This window comes from Denticeps clupeoides, chromosome 1 (genome assembly GCF_900700375.1).
Source record: "Denticeps clupeoides chromosome 1, fDenClu1.1, whole genome shotgun sequence".
NCBI lineage: Eukaryota > Metazoa > Chordata > Actinopteri > Clupeiformes > Denticipitidae > Denticeps > Denticeps clupeoides.
The window spans coordinates 26,206,783-26,233,536 of NC_041707.1; the positions used below are offsets into that span (position 1 = coordinate 26,206,783).

A 26,754-nucleotide genomic window follows, 5' to 3' on the forward strand; every position below is an offset into this window, starting at 1 on the left:
TGTATATAACTAATGCATGGGCAAACAAACATACAGTCATACTGCCACTCACACACAAAAGGATTGCAATGCAATTTGGTTGCATCTGTGCATTTAGGATATATAGTAAATGGACAGAGACACATACATTCTCATAGTCTACGATAGTTGCATTACACCGGGAATCAGTAGGAAGCTATATGAATAACTGATATTTTATACAATAATTCTAAATATTCACTGTGTGACTCAAATACGATTTTTTTCTTTTGCAATGGTATTGCATGACACTTGGTATCGCATGACACAATATTTAAGATCCAATATAATGGTTAAAAACAGAGTCTCTGAACAAATGAAAATGAATTATTCTTTTGGAAAAAAAATGGCAAAGAGCTTCATCCTTTTCTGGTTTATCTTATTATACCTTTGGTTCTCTTGCTTTTTCCTATGCAGATTTTGTGGAAGAAATAGGAGAAGCCTACTTGTTCTACTGCAAAGGGTTCTGCATTAAAATGTACTGAGTCACTTTCAGTCACTTTGTATTCTGTGGGTTTGTTTGTTCAACTTTTGTGGTCCACCCACATCTTAACTGGAGGTATAAATGAATAAATGAATATGTGATTCATGCTGTGTGAATTACAAATAAAGTATCAGACCCATCGACAAATTCAAATTCTTTCTCTTTTTGAAGAAAGTGTGTGTGTGCATGTGAGTGTAATTGGCTTTGAAAAGAGGACATTTAATGACACTGAATCTAATCATCAATTTGTTCAATAGCGAGCAAGACATGAATCAAGAAAGTACATGGCTTTTACCTTTTTCAGTACTGTTGGTACTACAGTGATCTATAAACAATTGTGAAAATGAGAGAGGAAAATGTAGTAAAGCGGAAATCTGAGGGAATGCTGCTAATGATACATGTAATGTGACCTTCAGTGATTGGTAAATTTCCTAAGATCTCTGCTGAGAATTTGTAAGCATTTAGTTCCTTTTCAGATGACCACTGAGAAAACAAGAAGCACCGCTTGCATATTTAATAGGCAGATTCAAATCTGTTTCAGGTGAGCAATTTTCCTTAGACAATGGGGGTTGTCGCAACATTGACTCCATGGAACAATTCCATTTCATACAACAGCAGCTCTGTGATCAGTACAACCCTTGACCACACCCATGACTGCACTGCCTGTCTTCTGCAACTATAGGATAAATGTGTCTGATAAGCAGAAGATCGAGAGGTGTGTCATTCCATTTTGATTCCCTGATGACATTCTGCAGGCTTGATATTTGTTGTACTGTGGAGGCTTTTTTAGGAAGTTTCACCACTAGGCACAGTTGAGGCACATGACTGAACTATAACTAAGGCAGGAGATAGACAAAAGTGGAGGAAAAACCACTGTGATGACATTCATTTGCTCTTGATTAATGGCACTTACTTGAATTGGTGGGGTTTGGGAATGTATTGCTGTTGTTCGTCACATTTGTTAGATCTACAGAATTAGACCTGCCAAGGGTGGCATTGGTCAAGTTGAAGTCTGGATTGTTCCCACAGAGAAGCATTTTTAGACTGCCAAACATATTATCTCTGAAATTTAGACCATCAGTGGCTCTCAGAAACACCTTTTGAACTTTGGAAATCTGTCAGTAGATGGAAAGAAAAACATGCAACAAGATGTGTGACACATATTCACATTATAACACCAAATCTATATTAATACACCAGGGTTTCAAATAAGTATACATCTCAAATCATTGTTTATTTTCATATATCCTCAGCAAATCATGGAAATGGTCTGTAATTGTGCGCAGGTGTTCCCTATGAAATATGATATTGAGGCTTATTGAATTTCCATACACATTCAGTCAAACATGAAAAGAAGGCTGGGCCAACCTCATCCATCATGGGTAATACAAGAGCTGTCACTTTGCTGAACAGCCCCGCTGTCTCGGCTGGGTTCATATCCAGAGCTAGAGGAAGCTGAGTGGGAATATGGAAATGACATTTACATTAGATTAACATTATATTAACCGTAAACAACAAATCAGAGGAAAACACTGCAATTTTGGAACCAAAAAGTTTGAACAAGAAGACATACATGCATTAGCATATTTTCTAGAAAATAGCTTTTTGGGTAAAACTAGCATTAGATCATTTTTTACATTTACATTTTTTCACAGTTGTATAAGCAAATTCTGTTTGCATTATGAGAAAATTGGTTGCATCCCTACTCTAGTGGTTGCCTGCCATTAGTGGCCACTATAGGTACACAAGATTTGTTAACTTCTTTCCTTATTAATATATAATGTATATATCATAAACATTCTTTTGGACCATATTCCTTTTTAATTTCCTTGCACCTGCATCCTATGTGAGGTTTCCAACTTGTACATTGTGGAGAAGTTATACTATGACAGATTCATTGTGTTGATTTAAGATCACTGAAAGTATGATCTTTCAGTTGTGTCATAGTTGTGTCATAATTTTTTTCTAAAAGTTGATTTGATACTTTAGAAGTGACAATGTAGTCTATAATAATGAGTCTTGAAACATGATATAGAGGTAAGGGTAAGACAGGACCTTGTGCTTGTGTGTGTGAGACATATAGACTGAAGGAGACTTATTTCATCCAAAATGAGGCTGTAAGTTTTGTAAACTATCTTGTGGTTTTAGTTTACAAAAATATCTTATTTTTGTTTGATTCCATTTTTTTAGGGCAATCAAGATGCATGTGTTAATTGCTGAGATCAACTTTTAAATATTCAACATATATTATGTTTACATTTATACATCTTGAGTGCATTTTGGCCTAATTTTACTCCTGGAATCAACATAGATAGAGCTAAAAAGGAGATGATGGTCAGAAATGCTGGTGTCGTACCACACCAATTTCTGTCTAAACTAGTTTGAGATCACAGCTAAACAGTCAATGGGAAGGGAGATTTGAGGGCTGAATCATATTAACACTTGATAAGGGACCCTCAGCACCATGCGAGCACTCAAAGCCAATTGTGAAGTTGTCTAATAATCCACTTTGTAGCTGGTGCATTATTAGCAATTCTACAGCTGTGCTCCTCTCTTTGGGAGGATTAATAGAATTGTCTGTAACACTATTCGCTCAAAAGTCAAAGACATTGTGGCTGCATTTTTGCATCAGCAAACTGCAGCCAGACTGAAGAGCAAACCAAATGTGAATTTTTGAAAATAACAGGGTTTTGCCCTTTTTTGATTCTATTATACATTGCTGTCATGGGAGGGATTAGGCCGCATACCTGCAAACATGGAGGCTCTTGGAGAGGTGAGACAACTACGGTAAAGGCAGTCTTTACCGTAGCCGTGTGGCACTGCGTGTGCGTGATTTCAAAAGACAGCATCCTCCTTGTATCCCCCCTTCTGCTCTAGTCAGTCTATTTTTACTCATGTCAGTCCAAACCTCCTTGTTCCACCTGCTCCAGTTGTCTCACCTCTCCAAGAACCTCCATGTTTGCAGGTACGCGGCCTAATCCCTCCCATGACAGCAATGTATAATAGAATCAAAAAAGGGCAAAACCCTGTTTTTATCCAGAATTACGTCAGGGAGCGGGCGTTTCATCGGGGTCAAAAACAAGAACCGGCAAGGGCAATACAGAGAGAAGTCTCAAAGGCAAGAAGGTTATAAAAGTTAAAATTATCTGGCAAGAAAAAAGTTGAGCAGCAAAAAATGGAACTAACCACGATAAATTAGTGAGTGAAAAACAACATGGCACCTGAACCCTTATATGGGACATGGACCCTGGCCTCATCTACTTCTGGGTAGCCATCCCCAGTGGCAGCCACGCGCATGAAAGATCATAATATATTTTGGCACATTACATTTGTAAAAACTCTGAAATTTATGACAAATTAATTCAGAAATATTCATATGTATCAATTGTAATATATATTACAATATATTGCAATAACCCTTTGCCTTAAAAAACAGCATTACATGTTCTAGGAATGCTTGTGCAGTTTTTGAAGGAACTCTGCTGGTAGGTTTTTCCAAACCTTTTGGAACACTAATCACAGATTTGCAACTCCCCACCTAGTTTTAAGCCCATGTACGAGTGTTTGTTCCAGTAAATGAATGTTTCTACTTATATGTGAAATCGAGTATGTGTTTGTTAAAGTTGATTGATCAACTTTGTGCAAGTGTGGCTATTAAAAAAATATTTCAAAATGTATTCCGCATTTTTATCTTATGGCTACACAAAAAAGAAGTCAGTTTTGGTGAAACAAGTATTGTTACTTTCTGTACAGTGCAGGTCCAACTAATATGAATGCTAATCAGTTTGAAACCCTTTGGAATTGTTATCTGTGTACTGGTACAGTGTTAACCGACTGACAGACTTACACTTCTGGTCAACTTTCTCATGTCCATGTTTTGTTGGAAAACGTCCCTTGCTTGGCTTAACTGTTGTGGTGATTTAGAACAGATGATTTCCTGAAAAGCCGTCATATCATCAACAGTGCTGAACTGCACATACTGTTGAATTGTGCTGCCATTACAAAGCACAAGTTTAACGTCACTTATTTTTGACAGGTCCGATATCTAAAAGATACAAAGTAACAAAGCAGAAATGGTTACAGTATTCACAAATTATGAATTGCATCCAAACATCCTACTGAACACCAGGTTAGCATTTTGTTGTTGTTAATGGCTTCAATCATTATTTGCCTTCACATTAGATATATTATATAAAACTGTCATAACACTAGATTTATTAAGGCTGCACAAATTTGCAAAAATTCACAGGACCTCACATCTCCTGGCATCCTGCTAAGCTCCATTGTTCTCTTGTTTTTGTTCTGAAAACACTCCCATTACCTGTGAGGTCTGGCATATTTGCATTTGTTATCTTAAAACCAAGGCAGGCCGAAGTAAATGAGAAACTGCCACTTCTAAGCACTGAAGTGGAGAATACTGTTCATTGTCTTTTGCAAGTTGAGGAAGTTCACACCGGACTTTATTCACCATGCCCAATAGCGTTGCTTTGCAAAAGTGTGTGTGCGAAAGTGACAGTGAAGTAAAGAAATCATCCAAAAATGGCTCCATCAGTTTCATGACCACGTTCTCTGCCAGTCTCTCTCTCTTCTGACGACTGGGGTCCTGTCCCAAGTAAGGAGATGCATTGCAGACATACTTGGTCTCCAAATCCGTGGGCATCCAGAACTTGATCCCAAATTTGTCTGAATTGGTTGCGATATACTGTGTGAATGGACAACGAACCTTGGAAGGGAAACTCTCATCACAGTTCTTCTTGAAGCGTGTCCAGATGTCGGAGATTGCAGCAGATTTGTCTGTTTTCACCCGTTCTGCCCGTGTGTCCTTGTCGCATAATTGAAATGAATCTATCTCGGGGCATTGTCTCTTTGATTACTGGCACCAGAAAGTTTTCTGACCAGCAATTCACAGTGGCACCAACGGGTCACATGATCGCTCTTACAAACAGAATTCAAATGAATGCAATCAGTTCATGAATTGCCAAATTCCAGTCTGGCTCTGTTCTGCGGGCTTGATGGATTGTACACTCCCTGATGGTCTTCAGCATTGCCACGTCTAACAGGCAAAGGAAGCTTGTAATTTTACGCAGTTGGAAAATAAACAAATAGAGGATGGTAAATTTACATGAACCTCAATCTAAATGGGTTTATATAAATATCATATGTATTACGACAATGACAAACCTTAGCAGTCTTTGTGGGTCCAGCTTGCGCAGTGAAGCACAAGTGATTTGCTACTGCACTGGGCACTCCAATGGTCTCCTCTACCCACACAGTGCTATCCTTTGCCATCTGGTTCAGACAGGGCTTCCCAGTACCACGGTGTGTCTTCCATGGAGGCATGTTGGGTTCTTGTTCCATCTCCTTTTCAGATTCTTCTGAGGAAGTATCAGTGGCCTTCTGGACAAATGAAATCTCTCCTCAATCAGAGTCTGCTTTGTCCATTTCCTGAAGCAAGGCCAAAGCCTGTTGCGTGGAGAGGTTCTTCCTGCGTGGCTGTGATACGGAGGCCATCCTGATGTGTGTTCTTAGAAAAGCACAATCAGAGGGCAAATGCAAATGTGCCAGGCCTCACAGGTAATGGTTTGCACAACAAAAGATTGAGGAGAATCAAGCTGAAGATCTGTGAAAATCTCAGCAGGGGTGAATAAAACCTTGGGCCTTGCACCAGAAAATAAAAAAGTCAGTAATTCTCGTGATAATCCGGTCCGGCAGGGGCAACTCCGGGTCTGGAGTTCAGACCAGAGTTTCATGTTGGTCCTGTGTTATGTTTCCTGACTGTTATGACCTGTGTATAATTGTATAAAGCCCTGTTCGTGTCTGTTTGCTGTCGGGTCATTGTTTGTTGACGTTACCCTTGTCCTGTCTACCAAGTATTAAGCCCCTGTCTCGTGATGTCGTGCGTATGCATCCTTCTTCCTCGCCATGTCCTGCCATCGTCACAGAATGACCCAACCAGTTTTGGATGCAGCCGACGACGCTCCGCTGAGATCCAGGGAGCCGTGGTTCGCCAGGCAGGATGATTCCGTGTATGGACTTCCCCCAACGCTGCCATCTCTTCCGGATTCCAGCTACGCACCTCCGGTAATTGCCAGTTCCCTGGCAAGATCCATGCCAAGGTTTTAGCATGTGCCCAAGCGTGACAGACTCTCAGCGGCCTACAAAAGCTACCGTGGGGTCGAGAAGATCTGTCATGCTGTCCATGTTTTCCCTGGCGATTCCTTGGGCGGGGAGTACCAACAAATTCGTGCAGCTGGGCCTCGACGGCCTACGAAAGCTACTGTAGGGTCAAGAAGACCTGTCACACAATTCAGGTGCTCCCAGTGATAACCGAGAGGAGAAGAGCGGCAGACTTCCTAGCGGGCGTGCCGGAGACTGACTGGAGCAGCGGGCACTGTGGACGGTGGACAGGATGCCAATCTCCCACGATGACCTGGGCCTGAAGCTATCAGTGCAGGTCAGTTGTCCCTTTCATGGACCATTTTGGGCGGCACGCCGGGAGTCGTGGCTAGGTAATGTCATGATGCGGTCTGGCAGGGGCAACTCCGGGTCCATTATGTTTCATGCCTCTTATCACCTGTGTATAATTGTATAAAGCTGCTTTGTTCATGTCTGTTCGCCATCAGGTCATTGTTTGGTGATGCTACCCTTGTCCCAAGTATTAAACCCCTGTCTCGTGACGTTGTGCGTATGCATCCTTCTTCCTCGCCATGACCAGCCATCGTGACAAAATAGATTATTAAATAGATGCAGACTAAATCTATAAGATATGATGTAAAGTGCTCATAAAAATTTTACTGAAAGCAATCTCTAATCGGTAAATGAAGCTTGATTGCACCATTTGGTTAATTTGTTTTTGTTTTTACACTGCTAAATTTACTAGCTCACTGTGGCTTCTGATCTCATCTGAAAAGCACTGAAATTACTCACCTTATTGAGGCGGACACTTGCCATCATCAGAGTTTGGGCTGTAACAGTTGACACAGTGAGGTTTTCTCTCAAATACGATGTGAAAGTTTCATTGTCCCTTAAAAGGCTCTTCAGAGGTAAAGGTTGACCTTACATAAGGATGAGGAAAAGGAATTAGCCTTTTTCAAGTACATATATTGTGAATACACAACTGTTAAGTGATCAAATTTCACAAAACCACAAGACATTACTTGCTTACAAGATTTGTTAGCTCTTCTTTGTTTTAATATTTTGGAATGCGAATAGCATTAACATTAAAGTAATTACAACAAGTACTCATTATGTGAATGCTACATTTCAAAGGGCATTTGACCTCTGACCGCCCATGGAAATTACAGCTAGTTAGTCAGGCTAAAAGTGTGGGAGGAGAATATTTTTCTGCAATCACTGTGGGAGTCCGTGTTGAACATGCATTAGACGACTAATAGTCATTTATGCCTAATTAAATGCAGACCATCTCCTTCTGTCATGGTTATCTCTGAGACAAGCATGAAAGCCAATTTAGTGTGCAGTGTGCAATAGACTCCCTCACATCTTCCACAGCGCCATGTCAAATGTAGTCCAATTTTCAGTCTGTCTCAGTAGAATGTTCTTTCATTAGTGCTTGAATTTAGATACGTTTCAAATGTGTGCAGTATAACGAGGAAATAAAAACACATACACATCAGCCAGCACATTAATATCCATAACTGTAAGTACTACTTATTATTGTGGAAAATAATTGTGGAGGCTCTCCATGACCCTCTCATTAGTGACATAAAGCCCAGACAAAATTAACATAAATATCAATATGACTCAAAACAATGGCATTCCTGCTTAGACAATGAGATATGCTCACATCACAACCATTTCACCTTTGTCACAAACCTCTGTGATGCCGCCATGTGTCTCTTATGCTTTCCCCTTGCAATAGACAAAGCCATTAATCAAATTAATTATTCTTCATCTTAAATATTTTGATGGCTCTAATCTTGCAAATTACAATTACATGACCTCATCATGCCAATTATATTTTCAATTTCAAGGTCCTTCAACAAACCATTTTTTTGTGATTAGACCCATTCAGAAATTAAAAAAAAAATCTAAATTCTGAAGCACAGCATCAGGTAATGAAGACAAATTCTCTTTCATGTTGGATCTCTGGAACTTAAAAATATAAGATACAAGACTGTTCTAAAGACATTGTTACCACACTGGATGGTGGTAAGTTGGACTGTTTATTCATCTAAATTACCAGCCATCATCAACATTGGCAACAACGACAGTAAAAGTTGTCAAGACAAATAAAGTTATTTTTATATAGCTTGAACAAATTTGTAGAGCTTGCATATTTAATAAGATTAACATAATGAATGTGTATTTGTACCATTTTCAAGTTTTGTCAGGGCCCATTGGTCAATTTCTATAGAAAGCTGTTTGGCTGTTGTGAAGATGGATCCACTTGACACAAGTGACTGCAGCTGAATTAACATCTCAGCAATTCTGTAAGCAAATGATAATATGTTAAAAATACACGCACACACTCATCTGCATTATATTCTGTGTGTGTGTGTGTGTGTGTGTATATACACACACACACACACACACACACACACACATTACAAATGAAATTAAATATATTAATGTGCAAACTGCTCTGCTGATGCAACTGCAGAAAAGCTCTGGAGTACATACACAGAGGATTTGAAATTATTGACTTGGCCAGGTGCTTCTCCAGGAGTCGGGTAGTTGATACATGGGTTGTCAAGGTTACATATGATGCCTTGCAGCCAAGGCAACACCCCAGCTGAAGGCATAGCTTTGTTGGGATAATGACCTAAGGACATAAACTTCACATTAATTACAAGCAGTGGCGTGCCTATATGCAAACAAAAATGTATTTACATTTATTAGGTGGACCCATTCAACTGTTTCCTACACCAAAGTGCAAGACAGCCTTGAGGAAACAGTAAAACTAAATTACCAGAGGAGAGGTTAGCTGTCACTCTTTTCAGGTGCTGGGATGAATTCCTTTATTAAAATTTGCAGCCTGTTCATGTTTCCATACCCCCTCGCTTGCTTTAATCCCATCTAATGATGCAGGCCATTTGTTTTGTTTGTGTGTGTTTCTGGTTATTATGCCCTGATATTTTTTATTTTTTAAATCATGTTGCTGTGCCTTATTCACATGGCATCACATGGTTGGGAATATGATCCAATTTGCTACCTGACAAAACCTTGTTCTCTTGCTATAGATGCACTTTGATGCAGATATTTAAATATGTACTTCCCTTTGTGCTCTTTTTCATTCTGTGATTTAGTCAGAGAAAATGAAAATGAGACTAGATCTCAATGTCAGGTGGTAGTAGCCTAGTGGGTAAGACACTCGCCTGTGAACCAGAAGACCTGGGTTCAAATCCCACTTACTACCATTGTGTCCCTGAGCAAGACACTTAACCTTAAGTTGCTCCAGGGAGACTGTCCCAGTAAATACTGATTGTAAGTCGCTCTGGATAAGGGCGTCTGATAAATGCTGTAAATGTCAATGTGTGTTACAAAATATGTTGATGTTTTTTTTTTTTGGTTTGTTTGCTGAATATTAGAAAAATGATTGGCAGGAAAATAAAATTGAAAAGCACTAGGTCGGAACCAAAAGCCTTTGCACTGGATTCCTTGCAGTTCTCTATGAGGCCAGACATGCACTTATGAAAAAAGAATGTCACTGTCACATCGGCGAGCTGACGGGGGAAGGAAGCACAGAGGCGGGACATACTGAGAACAAGGATTTATTAAATAATAATTTAATAAATACCAATGGCCAAAATAGGGAAATAAAGGGGAGAATGAAAACTAGCCCCGCAGGCATGTGGCAATTGCCAGAACTCAAAACACCTCAAACCATTGTCAGGTTCACACAGGAGGTGAAGTTCACAAACGAGGTCACGAAAAAAGCCGCAACTGCCGAGCGGTGGCTCCATGGCACCTTTTAACTTCTGGCTTGATTGGCCCCAGGTGATGTCTCCAGCTGACCCCAATTCTGACAGAGCCCCACCTCCTCCAAGGGGTACGTCATCATAGCCCCAGCAATACCATCAGTGGAGGCGGCCGGGCGGGCGGTGGCAACCACAGGGCTCGTGCCCTGCTGTGTCCTCCCACTGGTGGACCCGTACCCTCTGGCTGGCTCCGCATACGGCACCCCTGTCTGGTACATTCAGGCAACATGCAGCCCCTCTCGCTGCATGTCCCCGCTGGCATTACGACCAGCTTTTCTCCCTGCCGTCCGTTCACTGCACCCCAGGCTGGTGCATTCTGGGGACATGCAGCCCATCTCGCTGCACGTCCCTGCTGGCAGTGCGACCGGCTTCTCTCCCTGCACCACACAAGAAGGCGGTCCCGGACCCTCCGGCGACCATTCACGGCACCCATGGCTGGTGCCTTCTGGGCACATGCAGCCCCTCTCACTGCACGTCCCTGGTGCCAGTGTGGGGGCTTCGCCAGACCCTCCGGCTAGTCCCTTCTGCTTCCTGCCTGTCACAGCTGAGTCCTCATGCCTTCCAGGGGGCTCTGTGGTGCTCTGCCCCTCTGGAAATGTACCCAGGCCCATGCCTGGCCTGCCCTCCCTACTGGCTACCGGAAGACCCAGCTCTGTCGCTTCCCCACCTACCCTCCCCTCAGGAGGAGCCACCAACCCGAACTGCACTCCCCCAGTTCAGGTTGGGGCGGAGAACCTTCCCTGGCTAGACTTAGGAGTACTTTTGGGCTCATCCACCTCATCCTGGACCAGTGCAGTCGGGTCAGGAACTTCCTGCCTGGGGTTCATCTCCACTGCTGGATCGCCATCTGGTGGACACAGAGAGGGGAAGTGGGGGCGACATACGGACACAAGAGACATGCACACACACAAACACAGACAGAGACAGACAGAAGAGAAGGTCATCTTGTTCTCTCTCCTGGCTCTCCGGGATCCTCAGGAGGCACAGCCAGGGTCATGGGAGGCGCGACCCTCTCAATTGAAATGTTCTATTGGATTTACATCAGACGAGCATGGAGGCCTGTCAATGACATCCATTTCTGGATGCTCGAGTTCTGTGTTCTGGACTGGAGATTAATTTCACTGTTGAATGGCCCTAATTTCCTGCTTGTGTGCACCTGCTAGTATACAGATAAATATATCTTTTTGTCATGATGGGCTTGACATGGTGAGGAAGGAGGAAGCATATGCACAACGTCATAGGACAGGGGTTTAATACATAGTAGACGAGACAGGGGAACATCACCATGACCTGATGGTGAACATACACGAACAGGATAGCTTTATACAATTCTATAATTATGCACAGGTGAACACAATCAGGGAACATTGCACAAAACTAACATGAAACTCCGGTCCAAACTCTGGACCCGGAGTCACCCCTGCCGGACCAGATCATGACAGTACCCCCCCTCAAAGGCACAACCTCCGGTAGTGCCCCACAAAACAGTCTATGAAAGGTGATGGCTGTCCTGCACTGGCGGCTTCAGGCCCGGGCCAAAGCACGGCTCGTCCACAGCGCCTGTCACTCAGTCAGTCTCCGGCTCGCCCCGCTGGGAAGTCCACCACCCTCATCTCGGTTATCCCCGGGAGCACCTGAACTGTGCGACGGGTCTCCTCGACCCCACGGTAGCTTTTGTATGTAGTCGAGGCCCGTCACATGAATTTGTTGGTACTCCACGTCTCTGGAATCGTCAGGGGGAAAATGGACAGAGTGACAGAGTGACTTTTGTAGGCCGTCAAGAGTGTCACTCTTAAAAACATGGCATGGATCTTGGCAGGGAAAGGGCGTTTTACTGGAAGCGCGTTGCTGGAATCGCCAGGGGGAACATGGACAGCATGATAGATCCTCTCGACCCCACGGTAGCTCTCGTAGGCCCCCAAGAGAGTCACGCTGTGGGAAACGATAAAAACATGGCATGGATCTTGGGCAGGAAACTGGACGCGTGTTGCTGGAATCGCCGGGGGGGGTCATGGACAGTGTGATAGATCCTCTTGATCCCACGGTAGCTTTTGTAGGCCGCCGAGAGTCTGTAATGCCGGAATCTTGTAATTCCGCCACCTGACAGGGGACTATGGGGCAGGCTGGAAACTCCATCGGGCGCATCGGGACCCTGTGGAACAGGAAGCCAACTCTGGCCAGGGACAAGGGGTCTGGCGGTGTCATCCCGACGAACCACTGCTCCCTGGATCTCAGCGGGGCATCAATCGGCTGCGTCAAAATATGGTCAGGTCATTCTGTCACGTTGGTCTGTACATGCCGTGGAAGGAGGACAGGGGCTTAATGCATAGTAGACGAGACAGGGGAACATAACCACGCAATGATCTGACGGCGAACAGACAACAGCATGAAATTTTGTAGAGTCTGGCAGTGAGGGCAAGAATGCTTTGGTACCTTTTTCTGTATGGACTGAGTAATCAGCCCTGAGGAGCTCCAGTGCATATATAAACGCTGCATATATGTGTGATGCCGCTGGCCATGGGGCTGTCACAGCAGGTGCCCATGCACCTGATTAGGGAGTCCCGATCCATTGCACCTGGCACCAATTGGGTTTAAATGGAACGGGACTTTATAAAACTGAAATGCAACCGACAGATCAGGGCTGCGACAGATCAGGGCTGTGGAAACTGTTACCTACTTCAGTTCCTGGCAATCGGCACACACCAGCGGGATTGTTTTTGTTTGTTTAATTTGTTTTGGCCCCCTTGTCGTTAATCCTTTTGTTTGTTCTCAATAAATCCCATTTGCACAATGTCCGTCTCTGCGATTCCTTCCCCTGTCAGCCCACGGGCGTGACAGAATGTTGCAGTCCAATCAAGAAGTGCGGAAATAAACAGCAGAAGAGGAAGTCAACAGAGGAGCATTGGAAGACTGCCCATGGTATCCGATCCCTGCGACCTATCGGTAGAGCGATACCATCCATTTGTGGGAGTCTCCGCAGTGATCCCAGACACCCGGAAGTGGGGTTCAATGTGGGTGAGTGGTTGGAGGGACAGGTAATTATGTGAACTGCATTTGAGTCCACAGAGCTTGTTGTAGAGAGAAGGATGTTGTTGGTTTTTGTTTATAAGCTATGCAACATAAGCTGTATTTTAAAACTGAGATTCAACCAAAACAGATAAATACCTATTTTGCAAATAAATTGAATTAACATGTTTACTTACATTGGCCTTTGTAAATAGGGTGATTACTCGATCTAACTTGCACAAGGATGAAAAACAGGAAAAGTGGCCATAACAACTCCACAAGTAATCGAACCTGGGGAACAGACAAATAGTAGCAATTAGACTGGCAAATAGAAGTGCTTCAGAAGTGCAAAAGTCTGAAGAATACTTACAACAATGCAATAAATAAATATCACTCTATTTATTAGCACAATAAAGATCAAAAACCCTTGAAGAGCATGTACAGACATGAGGAATGGGCATGTTGAACATGAAAACATTTGCTTTGAAACTGTGCCTATAAATAAATAAATGAGAAACCAATACATAAAATGAATTTTGTATGTAACTCACATGGTGTGTTAAGTGTGTTGAGAACAAATATTATATAATTAATATATACATTACAGGCCAAATGTTTGGACACACCTTCTCATTCAATGTGTTTTCTTTATTTTCATGACCATTTACATTCTTAGATTCTCACTCAAGGCGTCAAAACTCTGAATGAGCACATGTGGAGATATGTACTTAACAAAAAAAGGTGAAATAACTAAAAACGTTTTATATTCTAGTTTCTTCAAAATAGCCACTCTTTGCTTTGACTACTGCTTTGCACACTCTTGGCATTCTCCAGATGAGCTAGAGGTAGTCACCTGAAATGGTTTTCACTTCACAGGTGTGCCTTATCAGGGTTATTTGGTGGAATTTCTTGCTTTATCAATGGGGTTGGGACCATCAGTTGTGTTGTGCAGATGTGAGGTTACTAGACAGCCAACAGCCCTATTGGACAAGTGTTAAAATTCATATTATGGAAAGAACCAATAAGGTAACTAAAGAAATATGAGTGGCCATCATTACTTTAAGAAGTGAAGGTCAGTCAGTCTGGAAAATTGCAAAAACTTTAATCGTGTCCCCCAGTGGAGTCGCAAAAACCATCAAGCGCTACATCAAAACTGGCACACATGAGGACCGACCCAGGAAAGGAAGACCAAGAGTAACTTCTGCTTCTGAAGACAAGTTCATCCGAGTCACCAGCCTCAGAAATGGCAAGTTATCAGCAGCTCAGATCAGACTCCAGATAAATGCCACACAGAGTTCTAGCAGCAGACCCATCTCTAGAACAACTGTTAAGAGGAGACTGCATGAATCAGGCCAAATAGCTGCCAGGAAACCACAGCTAAGGAGAGGCAACAAGCAGAAGAGATTTGTTTGAGCACACAAGGAATGGACATTAGACCAGCGGAAATCTGTGCTTTGGTCTGATGAGTCCAAATTTGAGATCTGTGGTTCCAACTGCCATGTATTTGTGAGACGCAGAAAAGGTGAACGGCTAGATTCTACATGCCTGGTTCCCACTGTGAAGCATGAAGCATGAGGAGGTGTGCTTGTGTGTGTAGAGCGCCCGACATCCGCGCAAATTTAAAATCGCTCGCAAAAAATAACCGCAGGTACTCCAGTATAGCAATTCACGTCGGCGCTAGCGACGTCCGGCTACGCCAGTCGGAAATAACTAAAGATAATTTTATAGAGATGCTTGAATTGGCTAAAACGATGTCAGATAAAGTAATCTGCTCTGGTCGGCGTAGCGACGAGACCTGTAGCAGGCTCCTCGACATAAATCGCTGATTGTCGGAGTGGTGTCCAAAAAATAAAGTGGGCTTTATTAATAACTGGCCAATATTTAGGGGGAAGCCTGGTCTTTTTGGGCGAGACGGCATCCACCCCAACTGGGCGGGCGCCACTCAGTTGTCTAAAAATTTGGCTCATAGTCTTAGAACCAAAAACCAAAACTGACTCGCCAGAACTGAGACCAAGCAGCAGACAGACCGGCTAAACCGAGTGTCTGCCATTTGCGTAGAGTCGCCACCCAGCGTGTACAATATTGACACTGTGTCTTTACCTCGCTCTATTAAAACAAGAGATTCTACAATAAACGTTAATAATAAAACTCATAAATATGCTGACACTGTGTCTGTTCCACGGGCTGGGCGGGATGTCTGTTTCAGCAACTTATTACCCGTTAATATCATTCCTTCTGAACGTACCACCAGCACCCCCGATATAAGAGTAGGATTATTAAATGTTAGATCTCTCACACCTAAAACGCTCATTGTCAATGAAATTATTACAGATCAGGGGTTCGATGTACTGTGCCTGACCGAAACTTGGTTAACCTCAGTATTACTCATAAACCTAGACAAGGATTTAACTCTTTTGAGATTCTACATACCAATATAACTCACGTAGTCTCACAAAATAAAAATCTTAAATTCATTCCATTGATTATTATTTATAGACCCCCTGGACCTTATTCTGAGTTTCTTAGTGAATTTACAGATTTTGTCTCCAACTTAGTTGTATCTGTGGATAAAGCCCTAATTGTCGGCGACTTTAACATCCACTGTGATAAATTAGTAGACTCACTAACAACAGCATTCCTGTCTTTATTAGACTCAGTTGGACTTAACCAACATATAACAGGACCTACTCATGAAGGTGGTCACACATTCGATCTTGTACTGACCTTCGGTTTAAATCTAGAAGATATAGTTACTCTTCCGCAATCTGAAATGATCTCAGATCATTTCCTCATCGCTTTTAAAATATGTCTCAGACACAACAAACTCAATCCCCCTCATTATAGAGACAAACGGACAACTACATCAAGTACGGCACAGAGGTTTATTAACACCTTACCAGATTTATCAACGCTGATAAACTCACCGTCAGACCCCGCTGAACTCGACCAAGCGACCAAATGTCTAGAATTAACACTGCGTAGTGCGTTAGATAGTAAGAGATAAAAAAGGAAGATAGTAAGAGATAAAAACGTAATTCCTTGGTATAATGACCACACGTGCTTGCTTAAGAAGACTGCCCGGAAATTAGAACGCAAATGGCGTCAAAGTAAATTAAACATATTCCAAATAGCTTGGAAGGAGAGCCTACTTAACTATAAGAAGCATGGCTCGATCAACGTATCTGTCCTCGTTAATAGACAAAAACAATCCCGGATTCCTGTTTAAAACTATAGCCAAACTAACCAGGAATAAGACAGAAACGAATACTACCACTCAATATCATCATAGTAGCGATGATTTTATGAATTTCTTTAATACTAAAATTGTCACGAATAGAGAGAAGATTAAAAGCACAACAAATAGCTCCACCAATATTTCCGTGGAAAATAATCTTCTAGTAGACGACCACCGATTAGAACGGTTCAACCTTATTAAAGAGCATGAATTAATCAAATTAATCTCGTCGTCAAATCAATGTACTTGCGCTTTGGATCCGATTCCAAGAAGGTTCCTTAAGCAAATAGCACCCGAAATTACAAATTCTACCCTCAAAATTGTTAACTCGTTGCTTAGCACCGGCCACGTACCAAGTTCGTTCAAGGTAGCAGTCATTAGACCCCTGATTAAAAAGCCGGATCTTGACCGATATCCAACCTTCCGTTCATATCAAAAATCTTAGAAAAGTCGTAGCCCAGCAGCTGAGCGCATACCTAGACTGTAACAATATCCATGAAGTATATCAATGAGGATTTAGACCTCATCATAGCACTGAGACAGCGCTGGTTAAAGTGGTTAATGACCTGCTGTTGGCCTCTGATCAGGGACGCATCTCGCTGCTTGTCCTGCTTGATCAGAGTGCAGCGTTTGACACTATCAATCACGCTATTCTCCTTGCCAGGTTAGAGAATGTCATTGCGATTAAGGGAACAGCCCTTGAATGTTTCAGATCATATTTGACCAACCAATATCAGTTTGTGGACATCAATGGTGTTTCGTCCTCACATAGTAAAGTAGAGTTTGGTGTTCCACAAGGTTCTGTCCTAGGTCCATTACTTTTTTCTCTATACATGTTACCTTTAGGTGACGTCATCCGCAAACACGGTATTAGCTTTCATTGCTACGCTGACGACACACAGCTGTATCTGTCAGCAATGCCAGATCAGAGGCTGCAGCTGAACAATATAGAGAATTGTCTGAAGGACATTAGACAGTGGATGCTCACCAACTTTCTCGTGTTAAACCCTGACAAGACAGAAGCGCTTGTACTTGGGCCTCAAGCAGCCAGGCATAAACTGGCTGACTACGCAATAACCCTGGATAGCCTTTCAATCTCACCGAGTATTGAAGTGAAGGATCTAGGTGTCATCATTGATGCAGGTCTCTCATTCAATTCGCACATAGATAATGTCACTAGGATAGCATTCTTTCACCTTAGAAATATTGCAAAAAAAAGAAATATCATTTCAATGCATGATGCAGAAAAGTTGGTCCATGCATTTATTACATCAAGGTTAGATTACTGCAATGCATTACTGTCTGGATGCTCTAGTAGGTGCATGAGTAAACTCCAGCTAGTACAGAATGCTGCAGCCAGAGTTCTAACTAGAACCAGGAAATTTGACCACATCACCCCAGTCTTACAGTCACTGCAGTGGTTACCCATCAAATTTAGGGTTGACTACAAAATCTGACTTTTAACCTATAAAGCTCTAAATGGTCTCGCCCCACAGTACCTGAGTGAACTTTTGGTTCTTTACGAACCACCACGCCCCCTTCGATCAATGGTACTGGTACCAAAGGTGCAGAAGGTCACAGCTGGAAGCAGATCCTTCTCCTATAGAGCTCCGCAGTTGTGGAACAGCTTGCCTGTCATTGTCCGGGACTCAGACACAGTCTCAGTGTTTAAATCCAATCTCAAAACCTGTTTTGAGATTGACTCTGTTTTCTCTGGCTTTTTGTTAAAGTCCTAGACCCTCATTTCAATTCACTTTGATGCAGTGTCAATTATAAAGTCAAGTTTATCACAGAGTCCCCCTGTTAGACACAAAGTTAAATTCACCCTAGTTAGGCTGTCCTAGTTAGGGTACCGGGCCACTGTACCACCAATATACCACTATAACCACATATTTCAGTATCGGTCGTACAGTGCAACCGTCTGCCGCTGCTTCTGTTTGTTTTTCTCCGAGACACGGAATCAAGCACCCAGACTACTGGCAGACCCCAGTGAAGAGACCAGCAAATAAATCCTGGTTCCAGACAACTGCTTAACAAGGACATACCATGAAACAAACCAGAGGGTCACCACAGCCACCACCACCGTTACAACTATAGCTACAGGGATCTTCAAATGGACCAGTAACATCATTATGGACATGTAATCTAGACCATGACACTCCAACCCTACAGCTGTAGGACTTATTATTATATCATCAACCCTGCACTGACACCATTTGCAGGCTCACTCTACCCTGGAAGGGGGCCCCTCTCTGTATCACTCCTTCCCAAGGTTTCTTCCTTTCTTTTTTCCTCTCTCCTAGAGTTTTTTTTGTGGAGTTTTTCCTTGTGTGCAGAAGGGTCAAGTGTGGGGGGTGTCAACTGAAGGGCCTGTCAAAGCCCATTGAGACATACTGTATGGGATTTTGGGCTATATAAGAAATAAATGTTGTTGTTGTTGTGTTTTGCTGGTGACACTGGATTTCTTCAAAATTGAAGGCACACTGAACCAGCATGGATACCACAGCATCCTGCAGCGACATACCATCCAGAGTGAAGGCAAAGGGGCCAACAAGAGCTAAACTACTCAGGGAACTCCTTCAAGACTGTTGGAAAACCATTTCAGGTGACTACCTCTTGAAGCTCATCAAGAGAATGCCAAGAGTGTGCAAAGCAGCAATCAGAGCAAAGGCTGGCTATTTTGAAGAAACTAGAATATAAAACATGTTTTCAGTTATTTTAATTTTTTTGTTAAGTACATAACTCCACATGTGTTCATTCATAGTTTTGATGTCTTCAGTGAGAATCTACCAATGTATATGGTCATGAGAATAAAGAAAACGCATTGAATGAGAAGGCCAAACTTTTGGCCTCTACTCTATGTGTGCTAGTTAACTGAAAGTATATATTTTAAAATATCACAGTTAATTATGAAATTATTGCCAATCTGGACATATATTTTCAGTCACCCAGTGTGCCAAAACTTTATCTCCAATAATTTTTATAAGGCTGTTCTTGCTGTTTTTAAAATAATGCTAGTTTATTAGAATAGTAGTTGCACTACAATCACTCTCTTATGCTCTTTGTCAAGAGAATTGCATTTCTGTGCAATTTTAAAACATTTGAAAGTGTTCTGCTTCTGTGACTAATTTTAAGATACTATAACATAAGTAAAATGTCACAAGATTCCATTCATGTGACCGGGAGCAACTCGGAGATGAGGTAATGTGACTCCTATAAATTGGCTCAGTCATTGATTGGCATTCGTCAACTCCACCTCAACTCGTAAGACTCATGCTGTTCATCATCTCTCCTCTTCACTCTTCCCTCTCCTGTCCCTTCCCCAATTTAACCTAAAATGCAAACATCAACATCCTTTTGGTGTTGCAGCTCAGGCCAGCTCTTGTTTGCATATTAAACCAGAGGAAACTTACATTCCTCTTTGCACCGGGGTTTCTTGTTTTGTCCAACATGTGCTCACATTCTGGACCCGTGTTGGGACCGTGACAGAATGAATGAGCCCTCTGTTAACTCCATTATTTGATCAAAGGGCCCAGCAGGCCACCATCATTCAATGTTTGTCGCAGGAGGTCAGCCACCTGTGTCAGCGTTTACATGAGGTGGCTGCTGAGTGCCAGGAGCATGACGCGATGGACACAGCTCAAGGTCATCCTCCACTACCCTTGGTTACGGAACCCAGTTTGACTCTCCCGGAGCACTGGAGCAGTGCAATCAACTGGGCCTCTTCCTTTCCCCTGTCATGATCTGGTCCGGAAGGGGTTACTCTGGGTCCAGGATCCAGACCGGAGTTTCACATTCGTCCTGTGTAATGTTTCCTGATTGTGTTCATCTGTGTCTGATTGTATAAAGCTGCCCTGTTCATGTCTGTTCACTGTCAGGTCATTGATATGTGTTATATGTTCACCTGTTACTGGATGTCTCCCCTGTCCTGTTCATCACATATTAAACCCCTTTTTCTTGAAGGTTGTGTGAATTCATAGTTCTTCCTTGTCAAGTCTTGTAATCATTTCAGATCACCATGGCCATGACAGAATGACCCCCACCAGATTTGGATGCAGCCGAGGGAGGGAGGGTACTGTCATGATCCGGTCCGGAAAGGGTTACTCCGGGTCCGCGATCCAGAACGGAATTTCATGTTTGTCCTGTGTAATGTTTCCTGTTTCCTGGAGTGGAACCAGCACACCGTCTCAACCACCACCTTTGTGTATTCTGGGGCAGCCGGGAACTTCTTCAGACTGCATCAAATCCCCACTGAATCCCTTTCGTCTCCACTCACCATCACCTCCGTGGATGGTCGGCCCATTTCCTCAGGACTGATAACTCACCGCAAGGTGGCTCTGCGGCTCCGTGTTGATTCCCATGACAAAGATATCTATTTCCTGATCACCACTATAATCACCTCACCTCTCCTCCTCGGGATCCCCTGGCTGACCAACAATGAACCGCACCTGTCTTGGTCATCAGGCATGGTGTTGGAGTGAGGAGCACATTGTCATTGTCACTGTCTTCTGCCATGACCCCCTCCATCTTCCATGCCATTATCAGAACCACCATGTCCCATCCTAGACACCATCCCTGCCTGTTATTAAAACCTAGACACCATCTTCAGACACTCATCGGCCAGGCGACATGGCCATTGAAGTGAAGTGAAGTGATTGTCACACGTGATACACAGCAGCACAGTACACAGTGAAATTTGTCCTCTGCATTTAACCCATCACCCTGAGTGAGCAGTGGGCAGCCATGACAGGCGCCCGGAGAGCAGTGTGTGGGGACGGTGCTTTGCTCAGTGGCACCTCAGTGGTACCTTGGCAGATCGGGATTCGAACCAGCAACCTTCTGATTACGGGGCCGCTTCCTTAACCACTAGGCCACCACTGCCCCCATTGACCTGCTACCAGTAACTACGCCACCTAGAGGACATCTCTACTCCATCTCTAAAGCAGAGCAATTGGCCATGGAGCAGTTTGTTGCAGAGGCACTCCGGAACGGCACCATCTGCCCATCCACCTCACCGGCCGGGGCAGGGCTCTTTTTTTGTCTCGAAGAAGGATGGTCGGCTGCGGCCTCAATAAAATCACCATGAAAAAACAAAAACCCTTGCCACTCACCAACAGCGCCCTCAATGCCCTTTACGAAGCTGGATTTGTGCTTTTCTTCCAATCTGATATGCATTTGAGAGGGCAACAAGTGGAAAATGGCATTCATCACACCTACAAGCCACTTTGAATCACTTGTCATCCCCTTTTGACTGTGTAATGCACTCACCGTCTTTTAGCAGTTCATCAACGATGCTCTCCACAACATGCTAGGATGGTGGGTGTAAGTCTACCTGGACAATGTCTTCATTTATTAACCTACCCTAGAAACCCACATCCAAAATGTGAGAGCAGTCCTATAAAGATTGCCCAACCACCGGCTGTATTGTAAGCTGGAAATATGCGCCTTCCACCAGCGCTCCACCACATTTCTGGGCTTTACCATCTTGGCCCAGGGTGTGTCCATGGAGCCCAAGAAGCTGGAAGCAGTGACATTGTGGCCCCTACCCACGACGCTGAAACAACTGCAATGGTTTCTTAGGACTGCTAATTCTTAGGACTGCAACCGCCGCTTGACATGCCCTTTTCACATGACACCGTGAGCTGCTAGTGGTCAAGTGGCCGCTCGAGGAGTGGCAACACTGGCTGAGAAGCTGTGACAGTCCCTTTCTGGTCTGGACCGACCATCAAAACCTCATCACAATCAAGGCAACTAAACAACTCAATACAACCTCGTCAGGCCATGTTTTTTTTACACAGTTCCATTTCCACCTGTCCTACTGTCCTGGTTCCTGGAATCAGAACACCAACGCCCTGTCCAGACAGCACGCTCCAGACTTCTCTTCCTCTGAACCCAAACCAATCCTTCAATTACACTGCCTCCTAGGCCCTCTCCGGTGGTCCCTGGAGACTAAGGTCTGGGCCACCCAGACATCAGAACCTTGCCCATCCTATGTCCCACCAGGGTGCCTGTACGTCCCCAACACCTGCTGTTGCAATGTACGTCAATGGGGTCACTCTTGTTTTCTCCTTGGCCATCCAAAATGCCAACAGTCCATCTCATTCATTCGCCGGGCGTTCTGGTGGCCATCATTGCCATGGGATTTAAAGGCCTACGTGGATGCCTTGCAACGTCTGTGCCCAGGCCAAGTCTCCCAACACTCCTCCACCTTCTTCCAATTCCTCGTCATCCCTGGACCCACTTTGCCTTGGACTTCATCACTGGTCTCCCCAAAGCCAACGGAATGACCACCATCTTGACCATAGTGCATTGCTTCTCCAAGGCGGCCCACTTGGTTGTCCTGTCTGGCCTACCTTCTTCTGTCATAACTGCTGACCTCATGCTCCAATCAACAGCTGGGATGATACCTGTGGTTTATTGCTTTGGACCATCAGCACACCTGGCCCGGTTACCTCCTTTGGGCAGAGCTGGCCCATAACCTGCAGGTTTTCTCGGCCACAGGTCACAGCCCTTTTAAGGTCTGCTATGGTTTCCAACTGGCCATTGTTACATTTACAGCATTTACCAGACACCCTTATCCAGAGCGACTTGTAACTACAATCAGTAGTTACAGGGACAGTCTCCCTGGAGCAACTTAGGGTTAAGTGTCTTGCTCAGGTACACAATGGTAGTAAGCGGGATTTGAACCTGGGTCTTCTGGTTCATAGGCGAGTGTGTTAACCACTAGGCTACTACCACCCTTTATCTAGTGAACTGGGCTGGCTATGGACCCGAAGAGCATTTCTGGATCTCGAGTCAATTCATCCTGGAGACCCATCTGTGCAATCTGTGCAGCAGTCCACCAATCAAGTCTATATTGTAGAATAGCCAAACAGAAGCCACTTCTTAGTAAAGGGCAAATGGCAGCCTGCCATGGACTCTTAGACCATGAGAAATAAAATACAAAATTAAATAAATAAATTAAGTCTTTGATATGAATGCCATGCACCATGTTTGGAGGAAACCAGGCCCTGCTTATGACCCGGCCAATACCATTCTGTGCAGTGAAGCATGGTGGTGGCAGCATCATGCTTTGGTGATGATTTTCAGCTTCAGGAACTGGGAGTCTAGTCAGGATAGATGAAACGATGACTGCAGAAATGTACAAAGACATCCTGAATGAAAACCTGCTCCAGAGCGCTCTTGAACTGGTTCATTTTTCAGCAGGTCAATGGTTCATCTTTTAGCAGGACAACGACCTGCTAGAACAGTCAAGATATCAAAGGAGTGGCTTCAGGACAACTCTGTGAATATCCTTGGTTGGCCCAGACTTGAAACCAATTGAATATCTCTGGAGAGATCTTAAAGTGGATTTGCAATGACGCTTCCCAGCCAACCTGATGGAACTTGAGAGGTGCTGCACAGACAAATGGGTAAGCTGGCCAAGGATGGAATTGCCAAGCTTGCGCCATCATATTTAAAATTACTTGAGTCTGTAATTGCTGCCAAAGGTGCATTGACAAAGTATTGAACAAAGGCTGTGAAAATATATGTGATTTCTCTGTTTTTTTGTTTGTAATAAATTTGCGAAAGCCTCAAGTTAACTTAATCTTTATTCCTGAAACTACTGATTGAGGTCAAATTTTCTTCAAGCCAAACATCATTCTTATTGTGTGGCTTTTGAGAATAGACAGTAGAAACAAAGTTAATAATATGAATGATATGATATGTATACATAATTCTTATCTTCATTCACCTTGCTTGAATGTAGCATTGGCCAGAAGGGGTTGATCTCATTAGGTAGTGTCCATCGTTCATTAAGCGTTTTGATCCTTATACACCACACCCTCCTGGGCTCCTGGTGGGTCGGCCAAGTCACTGCCCATCTTCCCCTCCCGGCTTCCAGCTCAATTCCTCTCTCCTGCTCCATAACCAAAAAGAGGCCCTTTCTGTGTCCTCCCCCATTCTGCGAGCTGCTACCTTTCTGTCCTTCCCTGTTATCTCTATGACTGTAAGCACTCTCCATACTGACTATACCATGCCTGCTATCCCTCTCCCTTCAGTCCTGTAGTCCTCTTGTATTTGGTGCCCTTTTAAAAGCCTGTTCCCACTCCTCATAGAAAATATTCTATGAGGATATTTTTTGCCCCTCCCTCCTGTCTGGACAATCTGGGGGCCTTGCATCCTTCCTCCCATGTGCTGTTTTACATGATTGAGCCTTATGCAGCAGACTGGTTCTTGTTTTCACTGTGGTCGGCAGCTTCTATCCCTCCCTTACAAAGTGGATTGATGTCAAGGGTAGTTGGTGTTTCTTTCTTCTCTCCGGCTCTAAGGTGTTAGCCTCTTGTCATGTACCTTCTTTGGTTGAGTGCTGTTTTACACTCGAACAGGGTATGTGCCATTGTGCCCCTCTCCCCACACAGTTTGCACAATGGGACTTCTCTCATGCCCCACTTGTGCAAGTTTGTTGGGATTTGAAGTGTGTCATACCCAGACCTCAGCAGGAAGGAGACGTGATTTTCATCTTTCAGATTCCACAGCACCTCTTGAATCATGGCTTCCCTGTCTATGGTTACTGCCTTTCCCCACTGTTGGAAATGGGGAAATAATGTTACATAGCTTCAGCATGCTCTCGGCTTGTGCAACAGATGAGTCAGCTGCCCACGGGCTTCCTAATATTGTGATGACACCTGCATGTCTGACTCGTTCATCCTGAGAGTCTCCCACTTACTACCATTGTGTCCCTGAGCAAGACACTTAACCCTAAAAATTGCTCCAGCGAGACTGTCCCTGTAATACTGATTGTAAGTCGCTCTGGATAAGGGCGTCTGATAAATGCTGATAAATGCTGTAAATGTAAATAAATTATGGAAACTTAATTATGCTTTGATTATTCATACCATTAAAAGAGATCTAAGTCGCTGGCAAGCACTTCCTCTTTCGCTGCTTGGTAGATGATATTCTCCCTTGAATATTGTACCCTCTTCAGATACTCTTATTGTTAAGCAGCAAAATCTCTGCTCAACTGGAAAGTGCCTTTTATATGGAATGGAAAAAAGCCTAGACAAAAGATCAAGTCTTTGCAGATGATGAGTGGATTAGCTATGCCAAAATTTTTATATTATAACTGGGCTTTTCACTCCAGATTCATTTGTGAATGGTTTAGGTCTTATTATGATCTGTGTCCCACTGTAGATTCCTGGGCCTGCTCCCCATTATCTGTTTGGAGCTTGATTACCTGTCCCCATAAATATGATTATTCATTGAGGAAAAATCGAGTACTGCATAAACCTATAAAAATTTGCCGACAGATGTCCAGATTCTTTGGGAGAGATGAGTCTTTATTTATGTTGATACCAATATATTTTAATTGGGATTTTGCTCCTGGTGTGGGCTCAGCTCTTTTTAAGACATGGTATATGAAGGGGATTTGTGTACTAGGGGACTTATTCCAGGATAGCTCTCTAATGTCCTTCCAATAGTTCCAACAGAAGTTTGATCTTCCAAATCAACATCACTTTGGCACTATTTCAAAGCAAAAGCAGGTATCGGATTCCATAGCACCTAGCAGGCTGGATGGTTTATTTCTCAATACAGCCAATGCTGCTGATTTCATTTCTAGATTTTATTCCTTTTTATATGCTAAAGACTGTGGACTGTTGAGCACAGTGTCCGGAAGTGGGAGGAAGATCTGGTTAATGTTTATATAGATGATGACTGGCAGGACGCTATGAAATGTGTCAGATACACTTTCATTTGTAACAGTCTTAGAGAGACTCAAGATTTTACACAGGTTATACATAACGGCAGTATTAATGAATAAGATTGATCTCTCTGTGCCAGCTCTCTGTGTTAAATGTCTCGCAGAGTTGGGAACATACTTTCACTGTTTCTGGAATTTTGTTGGTTATAAAATCAGTACCATACTTAAGGTAAAGTGGATCCTGGTCTTTTTCTTTTGGGGGCTCCCATCTAAAATTCAAGAAATGTCACTCAAATCTTTATTCCTGTTTATTCTAGGAACACCCCCATAACACCCCCACCCCCCCCCCCCCCCCCCCCCCTTCCCCATGAGAGGCTGGCAGCTGTGCTTA

At 43.5% G+C, this 26,754-nt stretch overlaps 1 protein-coding gene across 5 annotated transcripts in view; it reads right to left on the minus strand.

Annotated features, from left to right (window-relative positions):
- The window catches only part of LOC114796713 (ATP-binding cassette sub-family A member 1), a 169,182-nt gene that overhangs the window by 121,424 nt on the left and 21,004 nt on the right, over positions 1–26,754 (minus strand). The window contains exons 1-8 of one of the 5 annotated variants that reach the window (XM_028991277.1): positions 24,417–24,825; positions 13,644–13,737; positions 9,143–9,284; positions 8,835–8,950; positions 7,430–7,557; positions 4,350–4,439; positions 1,871–1,957; positions 1,416–1,617 (exon numbers count right to left, since the gene is read on the minus strand). In XM_028991277.1, coding sequence (XP_028847110.1) covers positions 1,416–1,617; positions 1,871–1,957; positions 4,350–4,439; positions 7,430–7,557; positions 8,835–8,950; positions 9,143–9,284; positions 13,644–13,737; positions 24,417–24,686 — 1,129 coding nt within the window. In that variant the 5' untranslated portion in view covers positions 24,687–24,825. Of the gene's footprint in view, positions 1–1,415; positions 1,618–1,870; positions 1,958–4,349; positions 4,548–7,429; positions 7,558–8,834; positions 8,951–9,142; positions 9,285–13,643; positions 13,738–20,094; positions 20,168–24,416; positions 24,826–26,754 lie in introns of those variants that run through there. The other 4 variants (XM_028991199.1, XM_028991414.1, XM_028991339.1 and 1 more) reach the window with 4 other exon arrangements.